General features: G+C 43.1%; 1 protein-coding gene across 7 annotated transcripts in view; it reads left to right on the plus strand.

Annotated features, from left to right (window-relative positions):
• HMCES (5-hydroxymethylcytosine binding, ES cell specific) overlaps window positions 1-8,978 on the plus strand; it is a 33,133-nt gene extending 24,155 nt beyond the window's left edge. For 4 of the 7 annotated variants that reach the window (XM_037131661.2, XM_037131665.2, XM_037131662.2 and 1 more), the window contains 4 exons: window positions 2,066-2,247; window positions 4,743-4,935; window positions 5,709-5,876; window positions 6,834-8,978. In XM_037131661.2, the coding sequence (XP_036987556.2) occupies window positions 2,066-2,247; window positions 4,743-4,935; window positions 5,709-5,876; window positions 6,834-7,070 (780 nt within the window). In that variant the 3' untranslated portion in view covers window positions 7,071-8,978. The remainder of the gene's footprint in view (window positions 1-2,065; window positions 2,248-4,742; window positions 4,936-5,708; window positions 5,877-6,833) is intronic. The other 3 variants (XM_037131666.2, XM_037131667.2, XM_037131664.2) reach the window with 2 other exon arrangements.
• The last annotated feature ends 2,881 nt before the right edge of the window (window positions 8,979-11,859 follow it).

The following is an 11,859-nucleotide window of genomic DNA, read 5'->3' on the forward strand; positions in this document are numbered from 1 at the left end:
CTGTCTGTTCTGGTTGTGTTTTTGTTTCAAATCTTTGTTGTTCTTAATTTTGCACATGTCCTTAATTTTGTTGTCCTTTGTTGTCCACAGTGTTTCCTCCTATGCCTCCATCTTGGCCAGAAGTCCTTTTTCTCTATGTTTTAATCTGGAATTTTTATTGACCTGTGATTCTTTCTAATTTTGCCCAAATTTCTTAACTATTCATGCATAAAATCTACATTTTCTACAAGAGGCTTTAACTATCAATTAACTTTAAATTCCCTGATACTTTTAGCAGTTAGGAAATATAATCTCTTGAGCCTGATTTTGTTGATTTCTTTATCTCTTGGCAGTTGATTGGTTGTTGTTCTTTTTATTGTTTTTGGCTTAGCTTTTTTTTATGTGTGTTATAACTTTTGATTGATTGCCATTGTATGGATACCCTTTTCCTTCTATTAGTCCATTAACATGTGAGACTGAGTGGATCTTGTCAGCTGAACTGGATTTGGATTTTGTATTTATGATTACCTTGTTTGCCACTGGTTTTAAATTTCTCTGGTGTCACCTTGTGTTTATAGTAAGGGTTGATTTTCCAGAGGGTTTTCCTCAGTTGCTCTGCTCCCTTCAGTCCTAGTATTTCTTTCGATCTTGTGCCTCAGAGAGGATCTCCCCATGCTCTCACCCCTTATCCAGAATTAGATAATTCACTTGGTGTCACCAATCTGAAGAGGGATGGAGAGTGTTCTCTCTTATCATCATTCAGCCTCAGTCTTAAGCAGAACTTTACCATGAACTCTCATTCTTCCTCAGTGATCTTGCTCCTTCCCCAGGTGAGTAGAGGATTTTTTTCTTTTACCCTTCCCCAGCCTCAGTGAGTCTTTATCTGTATCTTAAGGGTGATAGGGTTTATTACCCTTCCCGGGTCTCTAAGGCTTTTATTCCTTAGAGCAGGGGTGTCAAACTCATTTTCACTGGGGGCCACATCAGCCTTGAGGTTGCTTTCAAGGGGTGGAATGTAATTTTAGGACTGTATAAATGTAACTACTCCTTAACAGTTAAGTAAGAGTTTGGTGCTTCCACCATGTAGAAACAAGGTGCCAGGCTGAATAAAACAAGGTGGAGGGCCAGAATCAGCCCATGGGCCTTGTGTTTGCCACCTGTGCCTTAAAGGAATAGTGGTCAGGTAAAGCTTCATGCCTTTCCCGAAGCAGGAGAGCTTCCCTCCTCTAGGCATGCATCAGCAAGGAAGGCTTTCTCTGGTCTCCTGCCTTGCCCCCAGTCTTTCCTAATAACAACTCAGAGGTCTGTGGAGAAGAGTCTACAAGCTGATGCAAATGCCCCTGATGTCTGTGGTTCCCAGGGATTGTATACTCTCAGGCTAGCCCACACTTTGCATTTAGCAATTTGATAATAATTTTATCTGAATTCTTATCTACTATATGAAGGACTTGCCTTCCTCATGTTGCCACTGGTAAGCCAGTGCCTGTGTCTGATCTCCCTGTGGAGGCCCCTGTCTTTGCATGAAGTTCAGGCTAATTGGTTGCTCTGTGACCTCAGTTCTCTAATTAATTTAAGAAAAGTTATGATTTGATAGATTATCTAGCTTTTTGTCTTACTAAGGTGGAGGTGACATTCTTTCTAGCTTTCTATATTCTAGGCCTTGAATTGAATATCAAATGGCAAGTAGGAATTGGTGTGATAAGATAGGGTAGGAAGGACATTGCGGACAGGGTAATGTTGTTTCAGCAAGATAGTGGGAACAAAATTGCATGGTAGCTTCATTGACAAACAGCAGGTTCAGATTAACATTATAAGTGAAAGCTAGAATCATGGGCCAGATTATAGAAAGCCTGAATGCCAGATGAAGGTATTAAAGTGTATTCTGAAAGCAATGAAAGAGCCCTAAGTCTATATATATAGCTTTGAATGATATTTGCCACCAACCCTCTTTCCTTTAAAAGGCAGTTAATAATCATGGGCTATTACTTCTAAAATGATTGTAGTGCTCTTAAGTCTGTAGTAGTGTCCAACCTGCATGTAGAAGAAAGCTGCCAAATGTCTTATCTGCCCATGTAATTCCTTCCAGTCTGGCAGCATTGGTGCTGCATACAGTCCTGAGGACTGGGAGAAAGTCTGGGACAACTGGAGGCCGCTAACAATGGCTGGGATCTTTGACTGCTGGGAGCCACCAGAGGGAGGAGACTGCCTGTATTCCTACACTATCATCACAGTGGATTCCTGCAAAGGCTTGAATGACATTCACCATAGGCAAGTCACACTTCTTATCCATGGGTCCAAAAGGATTCATGGAAGGGTTTGTTCTCTTTGCCTTTTAGATAGGTTGATTTTGGAATGTAAATTTTCTATATGTACAAATTTAGACAGTTGGAAACTAAGACAGTTGCTTTGCAAAATACAGTTAATAGTCGTTTTGTCTCCCTGTTCACCTAACCCAGATGCTCCAAAGGTGTCCCTTGTGTGGGTTGTATGTGTTCTTTTATTGTAGTTGACCCTTCATTGCTGTTGCCACATCAGTGAGTAGACTTGACTCACAAGTTGACTGGCTGAAGAATGTGATCACAGTGGATGAGCCCTTGCGGTGTGCGGGCATGATGCACTTTAGCAGGGCTCTCATGCCCAACAAGCCCACACCTTTGGGTGCTACTCTGGTGTTATCTGAAGCCAGCCACCAAGTGTGTTGGTTCTGGGGATTCTTGGGAGGGACTCTGATGCAGGCCAACATTAGTCACTGCCTGTGTCCAGCCTGGTAGGAGTTACAAAGTGATTTGCATTTGGTAGCTGCCTGTACTGGGCTTGAAGGATCCTAGGGTCCTTGGATGCTGTGAACCCAGGCTAGTGCCAAGGTTGGGGTCACTTTGCAAGAGGTACAGGGCACGCCAAGACCAGCGCTGCTTGTAGACTTGTAGACTTTTTTTTTTTAAAGATTTTATTTGTTTATTTTTAGAGAGAGGGGAAGAGAGGAAGAAAAGAATTAATGTGTGGTTGCCTCTCACACACACACCACTCCCACACTGGGACCCTGGTCTGCAACCCAGGCATGTGCCCTGACTGGGAATCGAATTGGTGACCCTTTGGTTCTAAGGCCTGCAGTCAGTCCACTGAGCCACACCAGCCAGGACAGGGATTTATTGATTTGTGAGAGATTTTAGGGAAGTCTATGGCACAGGCCAGGCCTTTGCATTGAGACAGTGTCTCAGAGAATCCCCAGCATGGGGCAATAGCAGTGTTATCCAAGTTAATTGAATTTCAGATTTGGCATCTGTCCAGCTATTTGAGCTGAAGGCTCAACAAAGGAAAAATGTCACCTGCTGGCATTTTAGTCCCAGACATAGCTGCTCCTCCAGCCCTCTCCTTGAAGTCAGACAGTTTAGTTCCTCTGTATGTCCTTGGTGTTTTTGAACTGCTGTCCCTTCTGCTGAGCTTAGGGCAAGTATTTATGAACAAGTGACTCTATGTGCAGACCCTTTAAAATGATACCCAGGTCTACAGCAGGCAGCCCCTCATCTCACCTGCACTGAGTTCCTGCTGATTCTCATAGCCAGCTGTTGTGGTGACTCCTTTTCCCAGCACTGCTTCTCAAGGGCTGGGAAGCCATGTGTGGGCCTGACACCCTTTGCCCCTCAGTGGGAACCTCCACAGTCAAGATATCCCTCCCTATTCTTAACCACTACACATAAGTGTGTGGCCTGCTCATTTCTACCCCTGTTGCCATTCTTGAGGTTGCTACTTTATGTCCTTACTTATGGGAGTTCTATATATCCTTAGTTATGGGAGTTACAGTATTCAGGTGGTTCTCAAGGGTGGTTGTCCTAAATTTAGTTCTAATTTTGTCGTGGTCGTGAAGGGAGGTAAGCGTAGTGTTTACCTACTTCCTGTAAAATATTTTTTAAGTATGTTCAATTTTTTTGAAGTGAGAATAATGATTAAAATAGACATTTATGCATTTGTCTCCTAAAATCAGCCACTCACCAATGAAGTATGTACAATGCTCTGCATTGCCCTGGGACAAGGATGTCAAACTCATTTTCACTGGGGGCCACATCAGCCTTGCAGTTGCCTTCAAAGGGCCGAATGTAATTTTAGGACTGTATAAATGTAACTACTCCTTAACAGTTAAGCAAGAGCTCGGCGCTGCCGCCAGGTAGAAACAAGGGGCTAGGTCGTATAAAACAAGGTGGAGGGCTAGATTCCGGCCATGGGCCTCATGTTTGCCACCTGTGGTCTAGGACATAAAACTAGAAGCCAAATAAAGGATCTTTTTTTTAACATCTTCCTGGGTACCAGGAGTCATCTTACAGCCTCTTTGCTTTCAGAGGCATAGTTTTCTCTTGTTCAGAATTGTGTGAATAAGTCTTGCTTACTGTAAAGCTGTCATAGGATATAAAACTGGAGATTATTGTTGGTATACACGTTTTCCAGGATCTATTTCTCTTTTAATTCTAGGTTGGTGCATCATAGAAAAGTCACCAGTTTGCTAATGTGTGCACTGGAGTGCACTGGGTCCACTCATAATTACTATTCACTGTTTTTGCCATAAAGCTTTATAAATTGGCTCTTCTAGTGCTGAATTTTGTGCCCTGTTAAGTCAGGGAGCATATGGTAGCAATCAGTATGTGAAGCATAGAGGGAGGGCAAGCTTCTACTTTTAGTGATTTGTGCTATCAACTGATTCAAGTCTCTCTCCTTTCTCTCCCTACCCTCACTCTGCCTCTTTTAACCAATGTCTTGACCTCACTGGCTAGGATGCCTGCCATATTAGATGGAGAGGAAGCAGTTTCTAAATGGCTTGACTTTGGTAAAATCTCAACTCAAGAAGCTCTGAAGTTAATCCACCCCACAGAGAACGTCATCTTCCATCCTGTCTCCCATGTGGTGAACAACTCCCGAAACAACACTCCTGAGTGTCTGATCCCTGTGGACTTACTGATCAAAAAGGTAGGGGCTTGTAACTCTGACAGTCCTTTTTGAGTTTTCTTCTGTCACTTTAGCATTTTCTTTTAGGATATGGCCTTTTACAAGCATAGCTTTCATTTAAACCACTCAAAACTCATATTCATTTGTTATGGCAAGGGTGAGCAGAGCAGTGATTCAAAGCTGGCTGTGCCCTGGCTGTTGTGGCTCAGTTGGTTGGAACATTGTCCAGTACACCAAAAGGTCATGGGTTCAATTCCCAGTCTGGTCATATACCTAAGTTGCAGGTTCGTATGGGACATAGCCAATCGATGTTTCTCCCCCCTCCCTCTTTCTCTCTCTCTAAAATCAATAAAAAAATATTTTTGGATGAGGACTTAAAAAAACAAAGCTGGCTGTAACTCACAGTCTTCAGGATACCTCTTTTGAAACATAAATGCCAGATTCTATCTAGATACAGTGAGTCGATCAGTATTCAGAAGTGAGCCTGGACTTTTCTACCACTGAGAAGCTCTTGGTGAGTCTGGTAATAAATCAAGTTTGGGGACTGCTAATATAGAGGGTGACTGTGAGAAAAACCAAAGGAGCCCTTGACCATAATTACATCTCTGTCTATAACCAACTGTATTATTTTTTTTTAGATTTATTTATTTTTAGAGAGGAGAAGGGAGGGAGAAAAAGAGGGAGAGAAACATCAGTGTGTGGTTGCCTCTCGCACGCCCCCTACTGGGAACCTGGCCTGCAACCCAGGCATGTGCCCTGACTCGGAATTGAACGAGCAATCTTTTGGTTTGCAGGCTGCCACTCAATCCACTGAACCATACCAGCCAGGGCCAACTGCATTATTTTTGATGTCTCTTCTCTGTACCTCTGCTTTCCCAACCACAAGAAGAAGTTCCAATCCTTGTTCTGCTTCAGGACAATTTGAGAACATTTCTGCCAAAAACTTTAACTTCTTAGAATCGGTAAGGATCCTGAAGATATATGTCAAAGGGAAGGTAAACAAGTGTTTGCATCTGCACTGGGGAGAGGAGCTCCAGAGTGAAATACTGGCCCCTACTGACATTCAGAGGTAAACGTTTTAGAGTCACACAGTTTTTAGGTGACCTAGAGGGATCTGAAGCAGGACATAACTCTGAGCATGCCAAGAACAGGCATCTTAGAATGCCTGAGCAGTGTTAAGGACAATGATTACAAGAACAGCTACTCCTGCCACACCCCTATTTTTCGTTAAGTTTTCACACCCACAGTCAGTGTCTTTTTTTTTTTGCTCCCATTTCTCTGCATACTCCTACAACCCTGATACTTTTTTTTTTATTAGATGTTTCTAAAAATCATTCATTGTACACTAGACACTGTCCCACCGCAGGCATGAACTTTAACCTCAACAGAATTTACATTCTGGAGAGGTGGCATTATGTGAATTCAGAACCCTCAGTTTAGGGTGGGGTTGCAGGTAAGAGAAGTAGAAGAGAAGTGCCAGGCAAGAATAGGCTGTATAGAGGGGCTGGCTGCATGGTAGGAAACAGCCTATTCAACCTTAGGTTGAATCCCTAATTATGGAGGCTATTTGAAGCCTATCTCTCCACCTTCACTTCCTAACTCTCTGCCTGGTCACTAAATTATATTCTTTTCCCTGAGAATGCTTCATTCTCTGCATGTTTGAATGCCTGTCAGTGCTCTTCTCTGAATGGCCTCACATACCTCTGAGAAGCTTTCTCTAAGATCTACTCCTTACCCTCTGTACCCCTTGGAGCACACTCAGTTGTTCCTTTCTTGCCTCTTCTGACTAGTGAGCCCTATCTGGCCCTCAGTAACATTTTCTAGTAGGGAAAGAGGCATCAGTACCTCATGCCCCTTGGAGTTGTCCTTTTCCCAAAAGCTTAAGCTGAATGGGTTGAGCTTTTTTGTCTTTTTCCTAGGAGCTGAAGGCAAGTGGCAGCAGCCAGAAGATGTTGCAGTGGCTGGCCACAAAGTCACCCAAAAAGGAAAACCCCGAAACATCCCAAAAGGCAGAGTCAGATGTGCCCCAATGGTCCAGCCAGTTCCTGCAGAAGAGCCCATTCCCCACCAAGAGAGGTAGTGCTAAACTCCTGGAACAATGGCTGAAGAAGGAGAAAGAGGAGGAGCCAGTGGCCAAGAGGCCTCACAGCCAGTAATGCAGGGCTTTGAGAGCCCAAGGTCATGGTTTGCTGCACTGAAGACTATTGCTCATGACAGATTCTTGCATTGAGTGTATGAATTTGCTTTGGGAGGAGGTAGCCCGGTGCTAATTAACAGCTGTGGGTTTATTGGGGAGTGGCTATCCTGTCTGTGACCAAGAACCCACAATGGGGCAGCCTAGGAAGGGGAGGGTCCACCTCCATCAACTCATAGGGGTTCATTATGCCTGCATTCTTCTTTTGGTAGGACTGATTGGAGCCTTCCCTCAAAGCCTGACCCTGCCAGCAGTTCTTAGCACCAACCTTACCTGGTACTGCTAGTAAAAGGCCACTTTCTACTCAACCTTTGGACTCTTTCTGTCTTTTGGAATTGAGTTCTTAATACGTATTTTTTTCTGATTAAATTATATTTGATAAACGTCTATATTTCAGAAAATGCTATTCGTGGGGATAGTTTTGGATCTTACTATTTTGGGCTTTCTGTGGACAAAACTGCTTTTTTGGAAACAATAAAAAAGACTAGGTGCAGGGTTCTTCATTGAGTCTCTTTTCTCTAAATTTTGGAAGTTGTCTGAATCCTGTAGCTTAAAACCTACTTGAATGCCTGCCTGCCAAACACAGGGGACTGGGGGTAGAATGGGGTACAGAGGTCAAGACCCTGTCCTAACACAGGGAGCTAGAGTCTGGGTGAGGAGAAATCCCAAAGTCATAGCCCTCCAAGCCCTATGCAGATCCCCAGCCTCTGGGTAGAGCAGGGCACAGAGGATGACTTGGTCTTGTGGTACAGGTGGGAGTTGGCCATCTGTCTGTACCAGCCTGGTCAGAGACTCTATAATTTGTTCTGTAAGCTACTCCTCGGCACTGAATCACTTTATCATTAGCTAGTTAGTTATTTGGGGTAGTTATCTATTGTCCCTCTGTCACCCAGATCATTAATTCCATGAAAGCAGAGACCGCTTTTTCAGTTTTGTTTTCTCGGTGTTAACTGTAGGTGTGCAAATATTTGTTAAATGAATGTGAGCAGTTATTACATGTCCTGCCCTCTTGTAGGCAAGGAGCCACAGGCATTAACTAGATGCCACACCTGGCAATTAAGCACACATGTGAGTGCACATGTGTGTGCCCCCCAATCAGGCTGTGTTTTGCCAGGAGAGAGCCTTCCTGGGTGATTAGCTTTTAACTGTTTGGAACATTCAGGCCCTGCAGAATGCTGTCCTGTGCTGCTGTGTGGAAGCAGGCTCTGAGCCAAGTGGAGGGCAGGCTGCACCACCACCACCACCAGATCTCTGGAGGGGCTCTGGCTGAAGCCCTTTGCAAATCAGGGGTCAATGTCTTCACTAATCAGAGGGCAGTTCCAGTACCTCTTGGCAGAGGTGAGAGGAGGGAGGTATCTGGCTCCAACACTTGCAGTGACTTCCACCTACTGTGCCTTGTCTCTAAATTTATCTTTAGATCACCATTCCAGGTGAGGAGGTGAGATCACCCTGGTGGTGGTTTGTACTCAAGAACCTTTCACTGAAGGTCAGGGGTGCTTTGCTTTGTAGCCTCCGGTTTTGTTTGAGCTGATTTGCTGATTTGGTGGTATTACTGAGAGACTTTAAAAATACATATAACTTACCAGAAGGTTGACTGTTAGGACTTTTGTCATATTTGCTTCAGGTTTAGTAAACAACAGATATGAGATTCCCTTTATTTTTCATTACTATTTTCCCATTGTCAGGGTTGTAAGTCAGTTTGGCAGGGTCTTTTCATTTTAATTAGAAGGAATAGAATGTTCTCAGCAGTGTGTTCTTTTCATTTAAATTTTTATACTTTCACATAAATGTGATGTTAAAAGCATATTCTTATATCTGAGAACATGTTTTGTGATTTTAGGTTTACATAAATGGTATCTTGGACATTTCATTCTGCAATTTTCTATCTGTGTTATCAGCTGTACTAGGTATTGCCAGTTGCTCTCTAAATTTTTACTTATTTCATGAGAATGTGAATCCCCATTTTCCCACCTTTTGCTAATACTTAATCTTGCTTACCAGACCAATGGAGTATCTAATCCTGTTCTTTGTTTTTTTTAAGAACAAATCTCAGGAACAAACAGGACAGCCTTTACCTCCCTGTCTGGGTATAGCCAAGTCAGGCTGGGCCTGAGATTTTCTGGGGCAATTGGGACTGTCTGGCCCCTGAACAGGGCTCCCAGATGGCAGTTCCTCTTCACCCTCCCATTCTATGGGTGCAGTGACCAGGCTTAATTTTAGGCCTAATTTAGGGGATTCTTTACTACTTTGTAGTTTCAGAGGAGGCAGAAGCACCCCAGTATTCCAGATCTTAATAGAGAAGTACTGCCTTCCACTCCTGTCTGCAGTACATCTGGATACATCTAGTACAAAGCTTGTGTGCCTAAAAGCCCATCCCTGCTTTGTACAGACCCAGGCAAGGGAGAGGTTCGACCAAGGCCACACAGTTTGGCATAGGTATATGTTAAGGAGAAATCCAAGGGGTTCATGATTTAGGAGGAGTGTTTAAGCTTAGTTTGGACAAGATTCTGCTTGTTGTAGGAAAGCCCAGAGGGCAGGTTGGCAGTGGGCACCCGAGAGAGTAATGGGTGGCCTCAGACTCCTACCCACCTGGGCCTGTACACCCTCCATCCTCTCAATCTGAGGAAGGGTCAAATGATGGGAAAGTGGAATCTCCTTCCTTGGAAAGGAGCTTTGACTTAGGCTATATAGGAGGGTTCCTAGTACATGTAAAACTGAGCAAGTCCTTTGTTTCCCCATCTCTAAATCAGGAGAGTGGATGCTCACAATTGAACTCTCAGGAACCCATAAGAACAGGTGCTGGTTTTGAAGAACCAAAACCTACCTTGGGTCTAGTGTCCCTCATGTGGAGATGGATGAGACCCTCCTTATTTCCAAGGACTCCAGAGAGAAGATGCATGCTGCAGGCTCTATGGGCAAAACTCCCAGTGGGAAGCAGAAGCTAGGACTCTTTGGAGGAGCTGGGGTATCAGTGAAAGGAATTGGACAATCAAGCTGAACAACACAAAAAGTTCTAAATGGCAGCCCCGGTGTGGAGATAGTCACAAGAAAGACAGGAGCTGGGAGAGAGGCAAGATAAGGTAGATCAGAAAAGGGGCCTCTGGAAGTACGTATGTGGAGGGTGCATTGCGCAAGGGTATTGGAGAGGTTGTTAACCTTGTTGCAGAATATCAGGATCAGAAGGCTGGGTCTCTGGCTTTTACTCATGTTATTCTTTGTCTCCTTCAGAACATCATTATCCAGGGCTTCTTGTGAAGCAACCAGAAAGGCCTTCACAGAAGATCAAGTTGAGTAATCTCAAAGGGGAGACTGCAGGCCACATTGAGCTCACACATGATTTTGTTTGGCCCACACAGTATTTATTCTTAATTGTGGAAAAATACACATAACATTTGTATTTACCGCCTTAACCATTTTTAAATGTACAGTTCAATAGTGTTAAGTATGTTCAAATTGTTGTCCAACCAATCTCCAGTTTTTCATCTTGCAAAACAAACTTTGCCTGTTAAATACTAACTCTCTATTTCTCCCTATCTCTAGCCCTAGAAACCACCATTTGACTTTCTATCTCTAGGAATTTGATTAGATATTTCATATAAGTGAATCATACATTATTTGTCTTTTTGTGTCTGGTTTATTTCAGTTAGCATATTGTTCTCAGGATTTATCCATATTGTAGCTTATGTTGGATTACCTTCCTTTTTTTTTTTTTTTTTTAATCCTCACTCCAGGATATGTTTTCATTGATTTTTTTTTTTTAGAGAGAAACATCACTGTAAGAGAGAAACATTGATTATTTGCCTCCTGTGTGCACCCTGACCATGGATTGAACCTGCGAATGTATGCCCTGACTGGGAATTGGACCCACTACCTTTTGGTGTATGGGATGACATTGCAATCAACTGAGCCACCTGGCCAAGGCAGAATTTCCATCCTTTTTAGGGCTAAATAATATTCCACTATAAGGATATACCACATTTTCTTTATCCATTCATCCCTCATTGGACACTTGTGGTACTTCTACCTTTTGGCTATTGTGAATAATGCTGCTGTGAACATAGGTGAACGGATAACTCTTTGAGACCCTCCTTTCAATTCTGTTGGGTATATATCTAGAAGTATACACCCAATTGTATTGTATGATTGAGGAATTGCTTGATCATACGGTAATTCTATGTTTAATTTTTTTAGAAACTACCATAATGTTTTCCATGGCTGTATGATCTTACATTGCTACCAGCAGTGGACAAGTTTTCCACTTTCTCCACATCCTCACCATTTGTTTTGATCTGGTTTCCCTTTTATAATAGCCAACCTAATAGGTGTGAAAGAGAATATTTTGTTTTTTAAGTCCACATTTTAAAAGTGGGAGGTTTCACACACACAAAAAGTTTATAATTTCTTTTTTTTTTAATTAATTAATTTTATTTAGTTATTTTTCAAGTACAGTTTTTTGTCTATTTTTCCCATCCCAGCCTCCCCCGCCCCTTGCTCCCCACCTCCCTCCCATTTCCACCCCCCTTAGTTCTCATCCCTGTGTCCTTCCTATTTGTTCCTCCAAATCCCTCCCCCCTTTTTCCCTTAACTTCCCTTCCTTCTCCCCCTCTGGTCACTGTCCCCTTGTTCTCTATTTCAGTGTCTTTGGTTTTTTTTTTTCTGCTTGCTTGTTTGTTTTGTTGTTTAGCTTCCTGTTAAAGGTGAGATCATATGGTATTTGTCTTTCAGCACCTGGCCTATTTCACTCAGCATAA

The sequence above is a fragment of the Artibeus jamaicensis genome, unplaced genomic scaffold (assembly GCF_021234435.1).
Source record: "Artibeus jamaicensis isolate MK-2021 breed Jamaican fruit bat unplaced genomic scaffold, CSHL_Jam_final contig_558, whole genome shotgun sequence".
Classification (NCBI taxonomy): domain Eukaryota; kingdom Metazoa; phylum Chordata; class Mammalia; order Chiroptera; family Phyllostomidae; genus Artibeus; species Artibeus jamaicensis.